Here is a 22,353-nt window from a genome sequence, read left to right on the forward strand (position 1 = left end):
ATTAGGTTAGAAAGGCCTGTGGAGAGATCTTCTAAGTTGATAGTGTCATTATTGCATATCTTCTTATATTGGGTTTGCTTCCTGATTGACGGTTGATTCATTGTGGTAGGTGTGGTTGATGTGATCAAATGGTGATCGGACCAGGGTTCTGGTTTGCTGGTGTAGCCAGGGGTCCCTGTGGTGAGCAGAGTATCTTTTTGAATAAAGGTTAGATCTAGGATGTGGCCCACAGAATAAGTTGGTGAGGGGACCATTTGCTGGAAGCCTCGGTCCGATAGTGAAATGATTTAGTCTGCCGAGGATCTGATCTCATTTGGATAGTTTGCAAAGTTAAAATCTCCAAATATGATGATTCAGTTGTGATGACCAGTTTGCTGAGGACAGATAGCAGGTCATATAAGATGGCCATTGGAGAGTGCGGTGCTTTGTATATTAAGGTGAAGGTTAGGTCTCTGTTATGACCCACCAAGAAGGTTAGGCACACTAGTGGAGTGTTCGTCAACCTTTTTACACCCATGGACCAGCAGAAAAATAAAAAAATTATTTTGTGGACCACCCCAGACCCCGCCCCCATAATAGTACTAATTGTAACACTATTTTTTCTATTCATTTTTCATAGATACTCACAATATAATCTTATTAACAACACATAATGGTTAACAACAAAATTAAACTACACAAAGCACACTGACAGCAGATGTAAATTCTCAAAATTGACATAATTCAATCACTAATTTCAAAAATAAAATCATTCGCCCCTACCTTTGTTGTCTTTCTTCCTCCATGCTATACCTTACCTTCTGGCCTACTCCCGCCTGGCCATTTTATGCTGCCCCCCGGCGTTATCTTCAGGCTGGCTCCCTCTTCCTCACTGACGCAGTACACAAAGCCACGGGCAGCGGCTCCTTGCATGTCCCGCGCCTCATCTGGAAGCCTTCCCTCTGACGTTGCGATGTCTGAGAGAAGGCTTCCGGTTCAGGTGCAGGACACGCATAGAAGCCGCTGCCTGTGGCTTTGTGCACTGAGTCAGTGAGGAAGAGGGAGCCAGCTCGAGGATAACACCGCATCGATTGCACCGTGGACCGGTGGTTGAAGAACATTGTTGTGGGCCTGATGCACATGCCGGCCCTGTGGACCAGCAGGAAATTTCTGTGGATCGGCACCGGTCCATGGACCGGTGGTTGAAGAACACTGCTCTAGTGCATCTAGTGTGATAGTGTCAATCAGTCTTGGGTTGAAGCTGGACTTAATGATGGCAGCTACACCGCCACCTCTAGTGTCGATACGTGAGCAAGCTATTACTATACCTGGGTATTTCACACCCTAATGTAAATCCCAAGGCAAGTCACAATACTCATAATAGTTAACCATAACAACATAAAACCCAACCAATAACCTAGATACCACAACAATGACGAGAACACCCCTTGAAAATCACTGACCCCCATCATCATCACCAAATACCTCCTGAAGGTGAGCAATGGTGATAGCTGGCATAAGGTAGCTGGCATAAGCCTAAGGTAGCTTACTCTACAATATAGCAACACTAATTGTATTTTTTTTAAACTTTGCAAATGTAGATATGAATAATTTATCAGCTAGGAAGAGTAACAGAATTATAAGGGGAGAGAATAAAGTAGGTAAGTAGAATTGAAACAGTCCAGAGAGTCATTTATTCACACTTTTCTGTGCAGCGAGCTCAAAATTGTTATAATTCAATCTAAAACAGATATTAAAAATATATGAAAATTCATCAGAGTAAAATGCTATAAGGTGCAAGCATTCTTCAGTTAGGGAAAAGCACATATACTTCTCTAATACTATTATAGGACCAGGGACTAGGAGAGCACAGTTCTGAGGTAGGCCATATTGCAGGTTTTAATCCAAAAACACATCATAAAGAGCCATGTTTTTACAAGTTTTCTGTGAACATTCAGGCAAAATGTTAGTCTGATTGTAAAGGGCAGAGAGTTCTACAGACAAGAAATTGATCCTGAAAATATGCATATTGGTGCTTATGAGGTTTGGAGAATTGTGAGAGACAGGGTGACAAAAAATGTTTGGCTGGAGAAAATAATTACCTACATTTTAGGGCCAGTAACATGCTTCTTAGTACTCTCCAGAATACAGGTGATAGATAGGGACAGATAAAGACCAATTGTGCGTCACTAGACAGTTTCAGTTCCCTTACTATTTGAAAAGATCACAGCTGAAAGCTATTTAAATACAGTGCAAACAGTTGTTTTGTACTGTCTTAAATAATTTTCCCTTAGCTTTTAGTGAATCTGGGCTACTCATTGCAATGATAACAGAAAATGTAAGTAAAACAAATATGCAATCCTGATTCCTTGTTATAGTCAAAGCAGAGGGGTGTTTGGACTAAATGGTTTAAATTGAATCTAAATTAAAAATTTAAGATTCTCTTAAGGTTTTATTTTGCACTTGTGAAACAAAGATTACTTTTCTTTTTATTCTATAATACAGAAGTGATGAAAGCTTCCCAACAAGCCATAGAACGAGGAGTAAAAGACTGTCTGTTTATAGACTATAAACGCAGGAGTGGACATTTTGATGTGACAACAGTGGCTTCAATAAAGGAAATAACAGATAAGGTACCTTACTATTTTGTTGTTTGTTTTAAAGTATTCAAGCAATTCTAGCCTGTTACCATGAAACACCACAGAAAACTAAATTGAGCACCCTATATCTGAATGGCATTGTGTGCTTACAGGCTGGGAAGAAGAAGCGTCTAGCAGCATTGTGTAGATCAGGGGTGCCCACACTTTTTTGACTTGCGAGCTACTTTTAAAATGACCAAGTCAAAATGAATTACCAAAATAAAATTTAAAAAAATACAAAGCACACTGTACCCAGAGAAATTGTTAATTATAATTTATATTCGGGGTTTTATTCAAAGAGGTCAAGACAGAGGACTTTAAAATATGCAATATCACCTTTAAAATATGCAATATACAAAAATAGACAAATATACCCCCTCCCCTTTTATTAAACTGTCATAGCGGTTTTTAGCACAGGGAGCTGCGCTGAATTCCCCGCGCTGCTCCCGACGCTCATAGGCTCCCTGCGCTAAAAACCGCTATTGCGGTTTAGTTAAAGGGGGCCATAGTGCAAAATATGGACAACAGATATAATTTCTCAAAACGGACACATTTCTTCAATATCACCATAACCATATTAGCATAGTGATCATGTACCCAATTGGAGAAACTACCTCAAGTTGAAGATATTATCAGGCAAAACGTTTGCAGTGGACATCTATATTACTTTGCAAAAGTCTTCGTACCCGTGTACATTTTTCACACTATCAGAAAAATACAATTCAGAATGCATTAAAGTAGAAGTTTCTTTTCTGCACAGGTACTTAGTTTCAGCATGAAAGAGCAATAATAATAATATTCAATAAGTAATTAAGATTAAGAAGTATTTACCTTTTTCTGTATTGCTTGGTAGACTGGTTTAGTCCTTACGAATGGGTTATATGCCTCACTGCTACTGGCAGGTGGAGACGGAGCACAAACTTGTATATCAGGTTAGAATCTGGTGGACACTGAGCACAAACTTGTATATCAGGATAGAATCTGCCTAGCAACTCAGTCTGTCTCAGTCTCCATAGCAGGTAGGAAGACTAATTCGGCTCCCCTCTTAGTACTGTTGGAATTTTGTTTTGGACTACTGGGTTCCCTTGGGATAGAGCTTGGATGGGTCCTGTTTAGGGATCCGTCTGACCTCGGGGGTATTAAACTTGGCGAGTCTCGTGCTGGGTCCCTTCCCCCACCTTCCTCCACCTCCCCATATTTTTGTAGAAGTGCCTCAGCCGGCGTCCTGGCCCCCTGGTTGGTTGGCCCTCCAGCTTTGGGAGCCGTAGAGTTTGTTCTATAAAAGAAAAAAAAAAGACAAAATCCTGAGGTGTGCCGGTCTAAAGGGCTCATTACCCTTTAAAACTGCCTTTTTACTGTATTTTCTCATCTAACCAGCACTTTTCTTTCAGCTAGAGCAGTTTTTAGCACAATGAGCACTTTTAAAGGAAAAAAATGCTCATTGTGCTCCAGACGCGAGGTACTCGTAGCCGGCCTGTACAAGTGTTGTGCAGGCCGGAGCGGTGGGATAGCCTCGTCGGCAGCTGATGCCAGCAGCCAGGCACCCCGCTGCATATACCTTGAGAAGGATTCCCTTACTGCCGGAGCGGCTGGGCATTCCTTTTCATGTTGGTCGGTTCCTTGGCCTCAGCATCAGAAAAGTCCCAGGGTGACGTCATCTACGGAGCCCCAGCGCGGACAGCTTTTTAAGCAAACTTGCTAGAAGTTTCAAGTTTGCACACTGCACCACGCATGTGCTAGCCTTCTCGCCACTAGAGGGCGCATCCCCACCTCGTGGTCCTCAGTTCCATATCCAGCAAAGAAGCCATCCCCGGGGAGGTGGGCGGGTTGTGAGAATATATGCCTGCTGTCCCTGGATAACACCTGTTACGGTAAGTAACTGTGCTTTATCCCAGGACAAGCAGGCATGATATTCTCACACATGGGTGACCTCCAAGCCAACCAGAAAGAGGGTAGGTGGGAGGATGGCAATTTAGGAAAACAGGTTACGTAACACCGACTGGCCAAACCGGCCGTCACTCCTGGACAAGGAGTCCAGACAGTAATGGGAGGTGAACGTATGAACCGAAGACCAGGTGGCAGCTTTACATATGTCCTCCATAGGAGTAGAACGGAGGAAAGCAACCGAAGCTGCCATCGCCCGGACCTTGTGCCCCGTAACTCGACCCGAGAGCGGGAGACCAGCCTGAGCGTAGCAAAAAGAGATACAAGCAGCTAACCAGTTGGATAAGGTACGCTTGGAAACCGGATGTCCTACCCGATTAGGATCAAAGGACAAAAACAATTGAGGAACCTTCCGATGAGACTTAGTACGTTGGAGATAAAAAGCCAACGCCCTCTTACAGTCAAGCGTGTGAAGCGCCGTTTCACCAGGATGAGAATGGGGCTTCGGAAAAAATACCGGAAGAACAATGGACTGATTGAGGTGGAAATCAGACACAACCTTAGGCAAAAATTTGGGATGGGTGCGAAGAACCACCTTGTCAGACACGACAAGCCGCAAGAGCTCCAATTTTGGCGGGAACCTCCTCCTTCATTTCTATTACCTCAGGTGACCTTTCCACCTATTCTGGAAATACAGGGGCAAGGTATGGCTGGGTCCCCTGCTGGGGCAGGAAGTCCCTTGGGGCCTCCGGGGGGTTTTCCCCCTGAATTTATATTAGCACTTTGTAAAGCTTATGTGCTGGCGGCTGGAGGTTCTGTGTCAAGTTTCAAGTTCAATAATAATTTGTTATCCCGCCTTTTCAAATTACAAAGTGGCTAATAATAATAAAAAAACAAAAAACAGGGAAATACAGGCATATTAAAAAATTAATTATATCAATAAAGAGAAGTACAAAAGATGCACAAGATAAACATACACGAGAGGAAAGAAGGAAGGAACTACAATAATCAAAGAAAAACAATAAAGGAAAAAAACAAAAGGTACGAGGTATATTTACTAAATTGTTAAGAATGCCAAGGAAATGCCTAAGAAGTAATGGTAAAATATAATATAGCTGTCCTTAAAAAGACAATTAGACTGCAATCAAATTGCAAAAGCATCTTTAAAAAGTATTGATTTTAGAGTTGACTTGAATTTATCTAATGTGCAGATCTCCCGTAAATGTAAAAGGGCTGAATTCCAAAGTGTGAGAGCGGTAACAGAATATATTATTACGCATGGTATTGATGATTTTAATTGAGGGAACAGTTAACAGATTTTGGTTTGACAACCGGAGAGTCCACACAGACGTGGTTTTGCCCCCCTCTACTCCTCTCTCATCCAAACGCCCGAGGGTCTCTTGGGATGAGGATTTTTGCCCAGAGGAGCAAGATGTTATTGATGAGGACCTGGACCCTTGGGGAAATTTCCAGGATCCTCTTGGGGAATCGGATTCCGCCAGCGAGGGGTTCAAGCACCCCCTAGCTGGCTAAGATGCATCTGTGGTGCGCATTTTTCAGCAGGAAGAGCTTCATGAGTTAATTCTTCAGGTCTCCTTGGTTTTGCACTTTAAGGACACCATATTGGAGCCCCCGTGTACGGTGGTCCCCTTGCTTAAGGGGATCCGCTCTGCTTCCCACTCTTTTCCTATGCATCAGGATATTCGGGATATTATGCTCGCACAATGGCAGGTGCCCGAAGCTCCCTTTTGTTTTGCGCGCTCAATGGCCCGCCTGTATCCCATTCCTGATGGCGATAGGAACACTCTGAAGTCGCCTGTAGTGGTCTCGGCCATCTCTAAGAGGCATACCGTGCCTGTTGAGAGCAGTGTGGCCTTGAAGGACCTGGAGGAGCGTAAGTTGGAGTCCCTCCTTAAACAGAGTTTTGATGTGAAAGCTCTGGTGGTCCAGGCGGTGATGTGTGGCAGGCTGGTGGCTCTGTTCCATCTTGGGATCTCAATCTGGTTCTATCTATTCTAGTGCGCCCACCTTTTGAACTGTTGAGCGACTGTTCTTTGAAGGACCTTACTCTTAAAGCAGTCTTCTTGGTGGCCATTACTTCAGCTAGACATGTTTCTGAGCTGCAGGCTTTTTCTTGTAGAGCTCCCTTCTCAGAGTTTTCTAGAGAGCGAGTTGTCTTGAGGCCTGTTCCTTCCTTTCTGCCAAAGGTAATTTCTCCTTTTCATGTCAATCAGGCGGTGGTCCTCCCGGTGTTTGGGTAGCCAGGAGGGCTCTTCCGAGCAGAGACAGTTGCGCAAGTTGGATGTCAGTCAGGTCCTTCGCTCTTATGTGCAGAGGACCCAGGAGATAGTGCCGCCAGTGGATATTTGCAAGGCCGCAGTTTGGTCTTTTCTGCATTCCTTTGTAAGATACTACCATGTGGATGTTCAAGCATGTCGAGACGCGGTATTCGGTGAACCCCTTAATGGGTACTGCTTTGGTACATCCCATTCGTAAGGACTATACCAGTCTACCAAGCGATACAGAAGGAGAAATTAGGTTCTTACCTGCTAATTTTCTTTCTGTTAGTTTGTAGACCAGTATAGTCTCCCACCCTGTCTGTCTTTGTGCAATGATTGCGGGCTTTTCTTTTGCGTGCAGATTTTGGGGTTTTTCTGCAGGTTCTAGAATTTTTCTAGGGCTGGGGAGAAGTAAGAACAGCGGCTATGGCTTAGCTGGTGAGCTGTGGGGATGTTTTCTATACCAGGATTAAGTTCTACACATGTTCCAACAGTAGTTTATAAGTATTTGTTGTTTTTTCCACTCCTGTTCGGAGTGTGTTATACTGTTTTCAGTTGAAGTCTTTTCTAGTTTTGCTTGGCTATTCGGCAGACTGAGTTGCTAGGCAGATTCTAGCCTGATATACAAGTTTGTGTTCAGTCTCCACCTGCTGGTAGCAGTGAGGCATATAACCCATTCGTAAGGACTATATCAGTCTACAAGCTAACACAAAGAAAATTAGCAGGTAAGAACCTAATTTCTCCTTATTCCTTACATTAAAAAAAATTTTAAGTGAATGGTTAAGAAGATCCTAAGATCCAGACCTTTTTTCCCATGGTCATTTTGTCATCTCTGTTCATTCAGCATGCTTCATCCGTGAAAGTCTTTTGAATTTCATTTAATGAATTTCCATTTAAGTTGTAGCTGAATGTAATCATATTCTGCATGTATGGTTTGAGCAATTTTTGCATTCATTGATATCTGAATGATTTTGCTTCTATTAGTCAATTGCTTTTATGTTTCCTGTCTTCTTCAGTTTCCTTCAATAAGTTATGGAGTGTTTATTGTTTCCAAACTGTTTTCCTTTTAGGATTGTCACTGTCTCCTTGACATTGCGCCTCATGCCATTGAACGACTTCACAGTATTCATATCTACCCCATTATCATTTTCATTCGCTACAAAAGCGCTAAACAAATCAAGTAAGTGAATGTCATGTGATTTATACATTGAACTTGGGCTCTTTATGGTTAAGTCGCCTACTGCAGAATGTTTAGGAATTTCTGTTGTAATGTATAAAACAAAAGGTATCAATGTTATACATTCAAGACCACCATTAAATTTCATTATGAGCTACCTTATGTAACTAACTACTTTCTTAAAGACCTGTGCCGTCAAAAAGTTTTAGATCTGATTCATAAATGTTCACATGAGAAAAATTAACAATATTGCATTGTTGATTAACTTTGTAACATTCCTTGAATACGTTCAGTGCTTGAATAGGGGGTCTTGTATGCGTATTGTAGGTTATGCAGAACAGACCATGTGAAAAAAATGATTGGCATGCTCTCTAAATAGCTACCACCACTCAACATTTCAGATGTATGCAGTGTGTATTAAAGGTATGTATCTCCAGAATTGCTGACGGGCTATCTTCAGTCCTCTGGACTTCCTCACCTACCGGAGGATGTCGTGTCTTCTCTCAATAGTCCATTTAGAGCGGCAGAATTAGAATTTGCTATCAAGGCTCTCCGCTCCGGTAAGGCCCCGGGTCCGGATGGATTTTCGGGAGAATTTTATCGTATTCTCTCTTCCCATCTCTGTGGTCACTTGCTGGCTTGCTTCAACACTGCTATTGCTCAAGGATCATTTCTGCACTATGCTAATGAGGCCCTTATTTCATTACTATTGAAACCTGGTAAGGAGGCTGATGCGCCAGATTCCTATCGTCCTATCTCCTTGATCAACGTAGATCTTAAGCTCCTCTCTCGCATGTTGGCCAACCGTCTCGCGCTGTATCTTCCTAAGGTCATCCATGAGGATCAGGTAGGGTTTGGCCGGGGACGTCAGTCAGTTTGTAAGGTCCTCTTTACACTAGCCCATTGTCAATCTCATCACATTCCAGCTTTGTTTGTCAGTCAGTTTGTAAGGTCCTCTTTACACTAGCCCATTGTCAATCTCATCACATTCCAGCTTTGTTTGTCAGTCTGGACGCTTCTAAAGCCTTTGATAGTGTCCATTGGTCCTTCTTGTTTTGTACCCTTGAGCATGTTGGTTTGGGTGGCTTTTATCTTAATGCCATGCATTCCCTCTACTCTAATCCGAGGGCTTCTCTTCTGGTTAATGGGACTCGCACGGATTCCTTTCCTATCCTTCGAGGTACTCGGCAGGGCTGCCCCCTTTCATCCTTAATTTTTCTTCTTTCTTTAGAACCTCTGCTTTGCACTCTTCGGTGGTTTGATGAGGTGCAGGGCCTTCGTGTTGATGGAGTGGAGTTAAAGACCTTACCGTTTGCGACTGACATGTTTTTGATACTTACTAGGCCCGAAGATTCTTTGCCGACAGCATTAGACCTCATTTCTGAATTTGGCTTTTATTCTGGTCTTTCTCTTAATCTGGATAAGTCCTTTACCTTGCCTTCTCTCCCCAAGCTATGCACCACATGGAGGGGTGTCGTTCCCCTTCGCTGGGCCGACTCTACTCTGAAATATTTGGGGTACTTATTCCATTGGACTTATCTAGTCTATATCATTTGAATGTGGAACCGTTGTTCTTGGCCCTTCAGAATAAACTACAGCTTTGGGGACCCTCCCATTTTCGCTTTTGGGTCGGGTGCATCTTTATAACATGCTCATTGTTCTGTGTTGGTTATATGTCTTTCAGGTCCTTCCTCTTTATTTGACTTCTCAGGATGAAGGCAGACTGGAATGCTTGGTTCAGAGGTTTCTTTGGGCTGGGAAGCGACCTCGCCTGCCTTATAAATGGGCAGCGGCTCCATGGTACAAGGGTGGACTGGGTTTGTTGAACCTTCATTATCTGATATTGGATGTGGCATGCGCCATATTAATTACTTTTTCAGGGGTACCTCTGCCTTTACCAACATCTCTTTGGAGTTTTTATGTTTCTGGACTACTCACTTTAGTGCATATCTTCTCTCTATCCCTTCTTCTTTACCGGAGCCTCTCTCTATTAGGGTGCTACACCTTCACTTGCGGAGGGTTTGGCACTGGGTCTGCAAATATCACTCTATTTCTGCTTCTATAACTCCTTTTCTGCCTATCCAGTTTTTTTTCAAATTCTTTATTCATTTTTCCATCTTACATCAAGAACACAATATTACATCATTTAAACCTTGTAAACATCACTTGTATTTCTTCTAACATCATTTTAAAAACATAAATTTATACCCTCCCCACCCACCCTTCCCACAAATATTTTAATCAAAAATATCATATAAATATTATATTCTTATCTATTGATCAAACCTTTAATATAGCTTTACACCCTCCCCCCTCCCCCTATGTATAAGTGTACTTTCAGAGGAAAATGGTGTCTAATCATTGCAATAACTTGTCAGTGGCCCACAAATCTTTTTAAAATTATTGTAATTCACTTTTTGTATGGCAATTGTTCTTTCCATTTTGTAAATGTGGCACAACGAATTCCACCAGAAGGTATAGTTAAGTCTACTGTAATTTTTCCAATTACTGGTGATATGTTGTATGTCGACTCCTGTCATGATCAATAAAAGTTTATTGTTGCTTGATGAAATTTGACTCTTTGTTCTCATTGACATACCAAACATAATTGTATCATATGATAATGCTACATGGTTTTCTAGTAAACAATTAATTTGAGACCAAATTGATTGCCAAAAGGCCATGATAATAGCTCCTTTCCCCCTGGGTGGATGGGCTGAGTTTTGCTCAGTGGGAAACAAGGGGCATTCATTATGTGTTTCATTTGGTTGATGATGATGGAAAAATTAAGCCTTTTGCACAGCTGCGGGAAGAATTTGATCTCCCGCCCACTGATTATTTTGCTTATATGCAAATTCATTCTTTACCTTCTGGTTCTTTGAAGGCTTCTTGCCAAGAGATGCTGTCTACGGCTTTTACCATTGGTTCCCAACTTCCTATTCCACTTAAATTCCATCATCACCATTTGAAGGATGAGTCCCCCTTGTTTGATCATTCTAAATTGCGGGATGCCTGGGCTCGTGACCTTGCTGTAGCGTTACCTGATGATGTATTTTTGCAGGCTGTCTGTAGATTGCCTGCCTTTCACAAATATACCACCTTTTGGGAACAACATTATAAGTTGGTCTTCCGTTTGTACATTTCTCCTAAGAGGGCTCACCTTTCTGGGTTTTGTGAGACAACTGCCTGTCTTAGATGTCAAGCCTCTGAAGCGGGCTTGGGATATATGTTCTGGACTTGCCCCACTATTCAATATTATTGGAATGAGAAGGGGGCGTGGCTTAACGCGAACACAAATGGACGTGTGATCGCGACGCTCCTCTTCTACTAGGCAACGGTTATAAAAATAAATTATCCCTTTATTGCTGATTTCGGCTAAAAACAAATGTAGTTAAAGCTGAACTTGTGCCAGATTGATTTTGATCTCCTCCGCTGAAACTGAGACAGGGCCTGAGAGAGGAGAGACAAAAAAGTAAGATCGCCGTTTTTTTTTTTCTCAGCGCTGGAACGGCGAGACATCGGGGGCAGATAACTGACAGAATTTGAAGACTGGTGCCGCCGAGGCTATAACGGAAACCTGAGGAAGGAGAGTCAAAAAAAAAAAAAGGGGGATTTGTTTCTCTTTCGTCGGTTTTTATCTCTGGGCAAGTTGCTGACGGTGTGACTGACAGAGATTTACAGACTTCTCTGTGCTGGAGCAGCGCGGCATCAAGACAAGTTGCTAACGGTGTGAGTCACAGAGGTATACAGGATAGGAAGATCACTGTGGAGAAAAACTTGTGCCGCCGAGACTGAGACAAATACCCTAAGGAAAAAGAGCTAAAAAAGATCTGATATTTCCTCACCGTTTTTTCTTCAGAGCTGGTGTAGCAAGATATCAAAGACAAACTACTGAATATTGTGACTGACAGAAGTCTTTGTGTCTCCTAAAGACTGTAGAGAAAATAAAATCCACGAAAAAGAAGAGCAAGAGCATGGCAAGTACCCGACAAAATAAAAATGAACTTAGTATGTCAGCAAAAAGGCAAAAGCAGGATCAAATTACACCAAGTAAGGTCCCACTTCCTGCTGAAGAAACAGATATGCTAAGTAAAGCAGAAGTTATGGAGGAACTGAAACAAATTAAACAAATGCTTAAAGAAACTGTGAGTAATATGGCCGAAATGAAGGAAGAAATACTAAACATCCATAGACAGATGGAAATAAATAATAAAAGAACAACTGACTTAGAAACTAAAATGGAGGCTTTGGAATGTGAAGGAAATAGATGTAAAAATGACAGTTTGGAACTAATTCAATTAAAAAATCAGCTGGAAGATTATGAAAACCGAGGAAGAAGAAAGAATATAAAACTTTTTGGAATGCAGGAAAATTTGGAAGGGAAAAATGCCATACAATTTTTAGAAAATTTAATTCCCAAAATACTACAATTGGATTTCAAACAACCATTAGAAATAGAAAGAGCGCACAGGATCCCAGTAAAAAATATGGAAAATCAAGGCAGACCAAGACCATTAATATTTAAAATGCTAAGATACCAGCAAGCAATAGAAATTTTAAACGCAGCCAAGAAAGACAAAAATTTAAATTACAAAGGATCCAAAATATGGTTTTTGCCGGATTTTGCTAAAAACACAGCAAATAAAAGAAAGAGATTCTTAGACTTGAGACCTCAACTAAAAGAAAAGGGATATAAATATGGATTATATTACCCAGCAAAAATGAGGGTATCTTCCGGAGATAAATCTTTGTATTTTTTGAAGATCCAGAAAAGCTAAAAACCTTTCTTTCAAAATCAGAACCTATGTCATTTTAACATAATGGAAGTTGAAATGATCATAAAATAAGAAGACTGGTTTTGATGACATTGTGGAAAAAAAAATTTTTTAATATAAAACTGTGAGACTTTTGGAATACTGAAGAAAGAAGAATATGAAATAAAGAACTGGAAATAAAATGAACTAAAGAAAAAGACAATAATAAATATAAAAGAAGAAATAGACAAGAAAGACAGACTGGAATCTTAAGAGACTAAACTTAGAAGAGTAAAATATGGATGCTGGAGTAAAGAGTGCTCAGAAAGAAGAAGAATGCACCAGATAAAAATAAAAATTGGGTAAAAGAAGAATGCAAAAAGGAAAAAAAAAAAAAAAAGTATATTAAAAACTTTTAAAGAAATATATGAAAATATGTATATTTGTTTTTAGATATTAAAAGGATGATAAGAATTGATGTAATAGAATGTACAAGATATAGGAAAAATAACATTACTATATTAAATATATGTTTATGATAGAATTTTATGATATAACTAAAATATTGGGGAAATATATATTAAAGATTGATGAATAGATAAAGATACATTAATGAAATGTTAGGAGTAAAATATGATTAAAGATATCAAAGGTTAATATAGATAGATAGATAGATAGAAAATATAATTATTTCAAAAATAGTAAAAAAGAAATGATAAAGGGGATATTAATTAAATATTTGTTGCCTAGAGGGGAGGGGGATGTTCGGGTTGCTGTTCCAATGTGTGTCCTTAAGCAGTCATTATATTGGGTGGGAAAGGGAGGGAAAAAGATGGGATATACTAGAATGATTAAGGAAAAGGTTAATAAGGGATTGAATAATTTAGGGGTAAAAATGTGTGTCATTGAGAAAATTTTTTGGATTTTAAATATGAAGAAAGAAAAGAAAAAGATTATGATGATAAGTTTTAAAATATATAATGTCTTTTAAGATATATTCTATTAATGTCAATGGCCTGAATCATGTAATCAAAAGGAAAAAGGTATTAGCATTTTTAAAAAAGCAAAACGCGGATGTTTACTGTCTGCAGGAGACCCATCTTAATATAAAGGAATCACAGAAATTAACGGGTGGGTGGGTAAAGGAATGTTTTTTTGCTCCAGCAGAGGGTAAAAAAGCAGGGGTAGCAATTCTTATAAATAAAAAATGTATGGCCAAGTTTAAGGTAATAAATTCAGATCCACATGGAAGATGGATACATATTGATATAAGTATGGGAAATAATGCCCTGACGTTGTTTAATATATATGCCCCTAATTCGAATCAATCAGAATTTTTTAAAAAATTACAGAGTATGTTGTTACCACTGGCTGCTTCTAATTTAGTGGTGGCTGGAGATTTTAATGCTGTAATGGATCCATTATTGGATAAAAAACCAGGTAAAAGCATAAAATCTTTAGGTTTAGATAATTTGGCTCAATCATGTGATTTGAAAGATATATGGCGTATCCTTCATTTTAATGATCAGGAATTTTCATTTTGTTCACAGGTTCATAAATCATTTTCAAGAATAGATTTTATTTTTGTTTCAACAAATAAGGTGCAACAAGTGATTAAAGCTTCCATAGATCCTATTATTATTTCGGATCATGCGGGAGTATGGATAGAATTACAATTGGATCAATTGGAAAAGGGTAGACCTCTTTGGAGATTTGATAATGCATTGCTTGTGGATGACAAATTTTTGGAAAATTTTAAAACACAAATTAATGATTTCTTTCAAATGAATTTAGTGGAGGATACATCTATTGAGAATGTATGGGATGCATTTAAAGCAACTATGAGGGGTAATATTATATCATATTCAGCTTTTATTAGGAAACAGACTAAAATGCAATATATAGAATTAGAAAAAGAAATTAAAATATTAGAAGCTAAATTGGTAAGTAAATGGGAAAATGAGGTATTGCAAGCTCTTTTGAAAGCAAAAGGAAAATTTAATGAATTAACTTCAAAAATGATAAGAAGAGATTTGTTTTTCAAACAAGCAATGTTTATGGAAATTCTAATAAGGCGAGAAGATTATTGGCAAATTATCTTAAAGCAAAAAAAAGAAGAACTAATATAAATGGGATAAAAGATGATAATGGTATAATAACAAATCAAACAAATATAATTTTAAAACAATTTCTAAAATTTTATAAAGACCTGTATTCTTCCGAGCCTTATTTGGAGAGACAAAAAGATGGTAAAAATTTTTTAGATTCTATTACTGGACCTAAGATTCCTGATCATATAAAACGGAGTTTAGATGGACCTATATCAATAAAAGAATTAGAAACAGCATTGAGATCTCTTAGAGTTGGATCCGCTCCAGGTGGTGATGGATATACAGTAGAATTTTATAAAACATTTCAAAATAGCCTTTCCCCATTTTTACTAAATTTATATCAGACACAACTTATAAAAGGTGATATTAAAGGTACTATGGCTGAATCAATAATAATTGTTTTGCCTAAGCCAAAAAAAGATCCTGCTTTGGTTTCAAACTACAGGCCTATATCTTTAATAAATGTGGATAATAAACTTTTGGCGAAAATTTTGGCTTTGAGATTAGCTAAAGCTCTCCCATATATTATAGACATGCATCAGACGGGTTTCGTTGCTAAAAGACATTCCTCTAATAACTCTAGATTATTGTTTCATATGTTAAATTTATCAAAAAAAATGGATGAACCGGTTTTTACAGTTTCCTTGGATGCAGAAAAAGTGTTTGATAGGGTAGAGTGGAATTTTATGTATCAGGCTTTAGAATGGTTTGGTATAGGTTCTGGATTTATACAAATGGTAAAAACTTTGTATAGCTTCCCGATTGCAAGATTAAATATTAATAATATGATATCTGATGGTTTTCAATTGCAGAGGGGAGTTAGGCAGGGTTGTCCTTTATCTCCTTTGTTATTTGATGTTGTATTAGAACCCTTATTGTTAGCAATACAACAAGCAAGGGGGATACAGGGTATACCATATTCTGATATGGAATATAAAATTTCAGCTTATGCGGATGATATTTTGCTTTATTTGAGGAATCCAGAGTCTACCTTATCTTCTCTATTGGAATTAATTAATATGTTTGGCAAATTTTCAGGTTATAAAATTAATTGGAATAAATCTGAAATTATACCTTTAAATGTTCATTGTGTAAAAGGACTATTTGACGCTTTTCCATTCATATGGAAAGAAGAAGGATTTAAATATCTTGGCATTCAAGTTAAAAATACAATTGAAGATACCGTAAAAGAGAATGAAAAATTTGTATTAAAAAAAGTTACGGAGTTATGCGAGCAATGGAACCCATTACATATTTCTTGGTGGGGGAGAGTTCAAACTATCAAAATGATGATGTTGCCTGTAGTTTGCTACCAAATGAGTATGATACCTATTTATTTTCAGGGGTCCTTTTATAAAAAGCTTAATAGCATTTTAACAAAATTTCTTTGGCTTGGTAAAACACCTAGAATAGCTTTAGTAACTTTGCAAAAATCAATTAAGGAGGGAGGGGTAAATTTTCCAAATTTTTATAGGTACCATCAAGCCTATATTCTACGTCAGGGTATGTATTGGATCCTCCCAGAACTTATAGATAATGCACCAGATTGGTTGTATTTAGAATGGCGCCTTATGTTTCCCCTAAATTTAGTTCACCTTCCAAGTATTAATATACCTAGAAGATACAGAGAAAATAAAATATTAATGGATACTTGGAAAACATTGAGGTTTATTAGTAAATTAACACCTATCCCAATAAACAAATCAACTAATCAGTCTCTATGGATAAACTCCAAGATCAAAATTGGCGGAGTTCAAATCCTTTGGAAGAACTGGATTATTGCAGGCATTAGATCTCTAGATGATGTTATTTCAGAAGGTAAACTGCTGGAATTTTCACAATTGCAATATAGATTTGGTCTTAGTAAAACACAAAGTTTTAAATGGTTGCAATTGAAGCAGGCCATTCAGGTTGGGTTCCCTGAATGGAAAACATTAAATAATCAATATAGTTTAAAGTTCTTATGTTTTCAAGCAGACTTCCTAGAACATCAAGCCGCATTGTGGTATAAATTAATATCTGGATATTTGAATAAAAAACCAAAAAATGGTCTAAGAGATATTTGGAGCATTGAGATTAAGCATCAAATTAATGCATCTCAATGGCCACTAATTTGGTCTTGGAGAATGAGATGTACAGTGTCAGCATCTATGAGACAAACTTGGTTCTTTTTATTACATAGAGCTTTTTGGACCCCTACAAGATTACAAAAATTAGATAGTTCTAAGTCCAATAAATGCTGGCATTGTAATCTCGAACCAGGGACGTTAGATCATTGTCCCTACATTAAAAGTTTTTGGAATGCAATTTGGCCACAAATTAATAAATTGATGGAAAATCATATAGCAATATCATATGATACAGTGTTATTTGGAATGATGATGAGAAAAAAAAGTCAAATTTCAACAGAAAATAACAAGCTTTTATTAATCATGACAGGGGTTGCCATTCAGCATATAACCAACAATTGGAAGAATTATAATAACCTAAATTATACATTTTGGTGGAATACAATATGTCATATATTCAAAATGGAAAGAGCAATAGCAATACAAAGAGGGACATATACTAAATTTATAAAAATATGGGGGCCATTGACAAAATATTGCAATGAATAAATAGTAAGATTTCTTTTCTTCTTTTCAATATCTTCTTGGTGACACACATGAAGGGGAGGGTAGTGAAAATAATTTTTATATAATATGATATAACATGATATACAGTATGTAATGTATGATTGAAAAGTACTAGAAGGGTGGGGGGAGGGAGAGGGGATAAAAATATATTTAAAATATGATGTATTAGATATAAAAGTGATATTGTGTATTCATCAATTGTATTTTAATAATTTGTACACTTTATGTAAAATTTGAAAACGAATAAAAATTATAAATGGAAAAAAAAAAAATATTATTGGAATGACATTTTTCTTTTTGTAGAGCACATTTGTAACATTACAATTCAATGTTCCCCTTTGGTCTTATTTGGAGTTATTCCTCATTATTACCCTCGTCAAAGGGGGACTGCTGTTTTCCTCAAGTGGACTGTCCTTATTGCCTTGAAATGTATCTTGCTGAAATGGCTTGAGGGTGAAGCGCCGGATTACTTCATCTGGCGATGTCAGATGATTACCTTCCTGATGTGGGAACGAAGGGATGTGACGGACTTTTCCTCTCTCCCAGGGCGCATCTCTAAACACACCTGGGAACCCTTTTGGACTACTATGACTCCCTTGGCTCACAGCCATTTGCTTAACTGTTGATTCCATGTTTTTCTGTATCCCCATGTTACAGTTGGTATGCCTGTTTCATTTTGCATTATATCTTTGCTTATGTTGTACTTAGAAGGAGGACCTGGGGGGGAGGTTTGGGGGATTTGTTTGGGGAGACGGGGGGGTTACTCAAAAGGGGGGGAGGGGTTTTGTATCATAAACTTTGAGCTTGTATGTATTTCATCTTGTTTGTCTGCTAAGTTTTCTTGATGAGCTCAATAAAATATATTTGACCATAAAATAGACAAAGGAGAGAGCAGAGAGGGGGAGGAGGGCCATAATCAAACGTCCATCAGTAAGGAAAACAGATTGACAGACAAGACATACAAAATAAAGTAATAGAAGGTTTTGAGCTAGAAAAGCAGAAAGAAGATAGAATATGCCAAGACACCTCTTAATTTGAAGCTTAAAAGATGGAAAGAGAAGGGTGGACGTCTGCTCTGATCTACTGGAAGCATCTGAAGCCAATGAAGATATTTTTTTTCCAATCTGGTGACAGAGGATGAAATGTGAGCATATCTTTATGATCTGGAAATGAAGAATCCATCCATGGTATGGTGTCACACCTCTTCTCCAAGGCCTTAGAAGTTCAAGAGCCAGCAATCAGTTCAGAAAATCATAGCAACTGTTTTTTGGGATTACAAGAGTATCAATCTCCTTGATTTTCTGGAGCATGGCCATACCATGACCAGCGTTGGTACATTGAAATACTCAAGAAGCTTAGAGAAGTCATTAGGAGGAAGAGACCAAACAAGAATCTGGAAACGATCCACATTCACCATGACAGTGCATGACCACACACATCTTTGGCAACAAATCAGGCAATCGGCAAATTGGGTTCGTCAGTGGTCCCTTATGCACCATACAGCCCAGATCTGGCACCCTCCAACTTCCACTTGTTCGGTCCAATGAAGGACAGTCTTCGGGTAAAACAATTTGATAATACAGACGCTGTGGCTGTGAAGAAGTGGGTACGACAGTGCAAACCTGAATTTTTTCAAAAAGAATTTGAGAGTTGAGCTCAATGATGGCGCAAATGCATCGCTTGTGATGGAGACTATGTTGAGTAGTACCTTTGTATAGAGAGTTACTCTACCAACATGTGCAATTTGAACGATCTGTGTCAGTTAATAAAAAAAGTTATGCCCATTTTTGCATTGCTTTTAGTACAACCCTCATATTAAGTGCAGTGCCCACATAGCTAATCAGGCAAGTAGGACAACTTAAACAGTCCCTTTATGCCCAGTTAGCTATGTGGGTATAGTATTTAATATTGAAAATACCCATATAACTTCTGGGTGTCCCCATTGTCCCAAATATTCAGTGCTGCTGCCCAGATATGGCTCATCTAAATTAGCCGGTGGGGTTCTGTGTTTATAAAAACACTGACTACCAGTGTTTCAATGTTGACCCTGTTCATGAAACATGATCTTAATAGGTAAGTCCACTAGATGTCACCACTAGTCCAAAATTGTATTCTTTGTTTTATCAGGTACTGGTACTTCATTTGAAAATGTATTCCTTTTCAGTTTCTAAAAAAAAACTATAATAATTTTGACAAGCTATTTTTCTGTTAACAGAGAGCAAAAAGACCCAATCTTTCTGAAGGACAAGGTTACTCAAAAACATTCCAAAGAACAATATGAAAGTGCTCAAAAGATAGAACAAGAATACAGCAAATATTTCACAGGTTGGTAATTGGTATAAAGTTTCACACTAAGTGATGATTATTTCAGATATCTCCTGTTTCTGACCATTAGGCTATATCTGAGTCACTGTGGTTAGGTGGAGCGAGTTGTAGATTTTTTTTTTTTTTTTGTGATGCATTTTTTGGACTTTTGTGATCTTAAGGAAAGATGCCCACAAATCTACTACAACTATTACTTATTTCTATAGCACTTCTAGATATAACACAGCACTGTACATCAAAACATAGACGAGACAGTCCTGGCTCAAAAGAGGTTACAGTCTAGTCAAGTCAGACAAACAGGACAAGAAGGTTCATCTATACACAGTGCTCAGGTGGGGGAATTACAGAGGGAATGATAAGACAGAAATTGATGCTTAGCAGGTGGATTGGAGTTTGGAATTGAAAGCAGCTTCAAAGAAGTGGGCTTTGAATCTGGATTTGAATACTGCCAGGGATGGAGCCTGACGTACTGAGTCAGGCAGTTTGTTTCAGGTGTACTGTGCAGCAAGGTAGAAGGGATGGAATCTGGAGTTGGCCATAAAGAGAAGGGTACAGATAAGAGAGACTTACCTGATGAGTGGAGTGCTCGGGGGGAGTGTGGGTAAAGATGAGAGAGGAGCTGTGGAGCGAATACACTTTTGTAGGTCAGTAAGAGGAGTCTGAACTGTATGAGAAAACAGATAGGGAGCCAATGAAGTGACTTGAGAGGGGTAATGTGAGGCATACAGCAGATTTCTGAACAGATTGAAGAGAGATGGTTTAACGGAAGGCCAGTGAGAATCAAGTTGTAATAGTTTAGGTGAGGGGTGATTAGGGTATGGATGAGGGTTTTCGCAGTGTGCTCAGAAAAGAAGGGTCGATTGTAGCAGTATTGTAGAGAAAGAAATAAGAAGTTTTGGCAGTCTGTTAGGATGAAGAGAAGGAGAGAGATGAGTCAAAGATACCCCAAGGCAGCAAGCTGACAAGACAGGGAGGATGAGGGGGTGTTCACAAAATAGAGAACAGGGGAAGAGGAGAGACAGATTTAGATGTAAAGATAAGGAGCTCAAGCGTGAAGGAGATACAGTCCACCAACCAAGTTGAAATGGTTCACTTTCTAACAGCAACCCCAAGTCTGTTAGGATCAAAAGCCACAAATAGGTGGGAGGATTTCCTATGTGGTTTGGTACAGTCCAGGTGGTATGCTTGTAGTCCAAGGTATGGAGCACTGCTTCTCCAGAATGTATGTGCAGTTTTGGAAAGAAAATCATTAGGACTATAGATTTTTTTTTTTTTAATTTCTTTATTCTTTTTCAAACTTACATCAAGTGCTCAAAAAGAACAACATGAAATACTATCGTATAACACTTGAACATCATACATTATATTCTTAATATGTAAATTAAATTAGGACTATAGATTGATTTAGGTTGAATTCCAAGACTACCTTAGGACAGAATTTTGGATGTGTCTTAAGGATTGCTCTGTCATGATAGAATCTTGTGTAACGTGGATCTGAAACAAGGGTGTGAAGTTCGCTAACTTGTTGTTCAGATGTGAGAGCTACCAGGAAAATAACCTTCCACGTAAGAAGTTTTAAAGAGCAAGATTGAAGTGGTTTGAAAGGAGTCTTCAGAAAGAACTACATTTAGATCCCAAACAACTGGAGGTGGCTTGATAGAAGGTTTCATATAAAACAACCTTTCATGAAACATTTGATTAAGGAATGCACAGATAAAGGTTTTCTGTTTAACTGCGCATGGAAAGCACGGATAGCACTTAACCGTATATACTCAAATATAAACCAAGATATCCTTTTCCCTCCAAAAAGAGGTAAAAAAAGTTAACTTGAATATAAACCAAGGTTAGACATTTAGGTTATCATGGTTAGAAATTTGGGTTATCATGGTGAGCTAATTTATAAAGACTGTTCACCCTCCCCATCAGCTATCTCGTGAGTCATTAAACATAATACAAATATATGTGATGCATATATCCCAAAGCTAACATATTCACAACAAGGCCCCTATATAGGAAAACACAACTACAAACAACCACAAACTAATAAATTTAAACAAAAAACTAACTTAAACCTCAAGAAGCCATATGCAGTTCAACACCAGTAAAAGAGAAACAGCACTCTACACTTTGAAATATAAAAAGAAAGCAGTGCAAATTTACAGTAAAACTACATTTTCTGTTCATGAAATAAAAAATAAACCACCTACCTTTGTTGTCTGGCCATTTTATTCATGTTTATCCCAGTTTCTGCCTTTTTAAAATTTTCTTTCCAGGGTTTGAAGTCTTTCTGCCTCTTCTCTCATTCCTGTCTTCAATTCCTCTCCTATATCCATCTCTGACGTTAACCTTTTCCTTTCAGTTTTCCTCCATTTATTTTTCTGCATCTCTATCTGCTTCTATTTCTCCAGTTTTTTGGGGGTTTTTGCTAACTCTTCCCTCTCTCTCCCCTGCCAGCATCTTTTCTTTCTCTCTCATTCCTCCTTTATTTTCACTCTTCTAACCAGTATCTACTGTCTTGCCCCCTCCAGCCAGCATATCCTCTCCTCTTTCTTCCAACACCTCATCTATA

At 38.6% G+C, this 22,353-nt stretch overlaps 1 protein-coding gene across 6 annotated transcripts in view; it reads left to right on the plus strand.

Moving 5' to 3' along the window:
* DLG5 (discs large MAGUK scaffold protein 5) overlaps positions 1–22,353 on the plus strand; it is a 305,150-nt gene that overhangs the window by 271,333 nt on the left and 11,464 nt on the right. For all 6 annotated transcript variants that reach the window (XM_033940910.1, XM_033940911.1, XM_033940908.1 and 3 more), the window contains 3 exons: positions 2,485–2,612; positions 7,852–7,961; positions 19,675–19,784. In XM_033940910.1, coding sequence (XP_033796801.1) covers positions 2,485–2,612; positions 7,852–7,961; positions 19,675–19,784 — 348 coding nt within the window. The remainder of the gene's footprint in view (positions 1–2,484; positions 2,613–7,851; positions 7,962–19,674; positions 19,785–22,353) is intronic.

The sequence above is a fragment of the Geotrypetes seraphini genome, chromosome 4 (assembly GCF_902459505.1).
Source record: "Geotrypetes seraphini chromosome 4, aGeoSer1.1, whole genome shotgun sequence".
Lineage (NCBI taxonomy): Eukaryota > Metazoa > Chordata > Amphibia > Gymnophiona > Dermophiidae > Geotrypetes > Geotrypetes seraphini.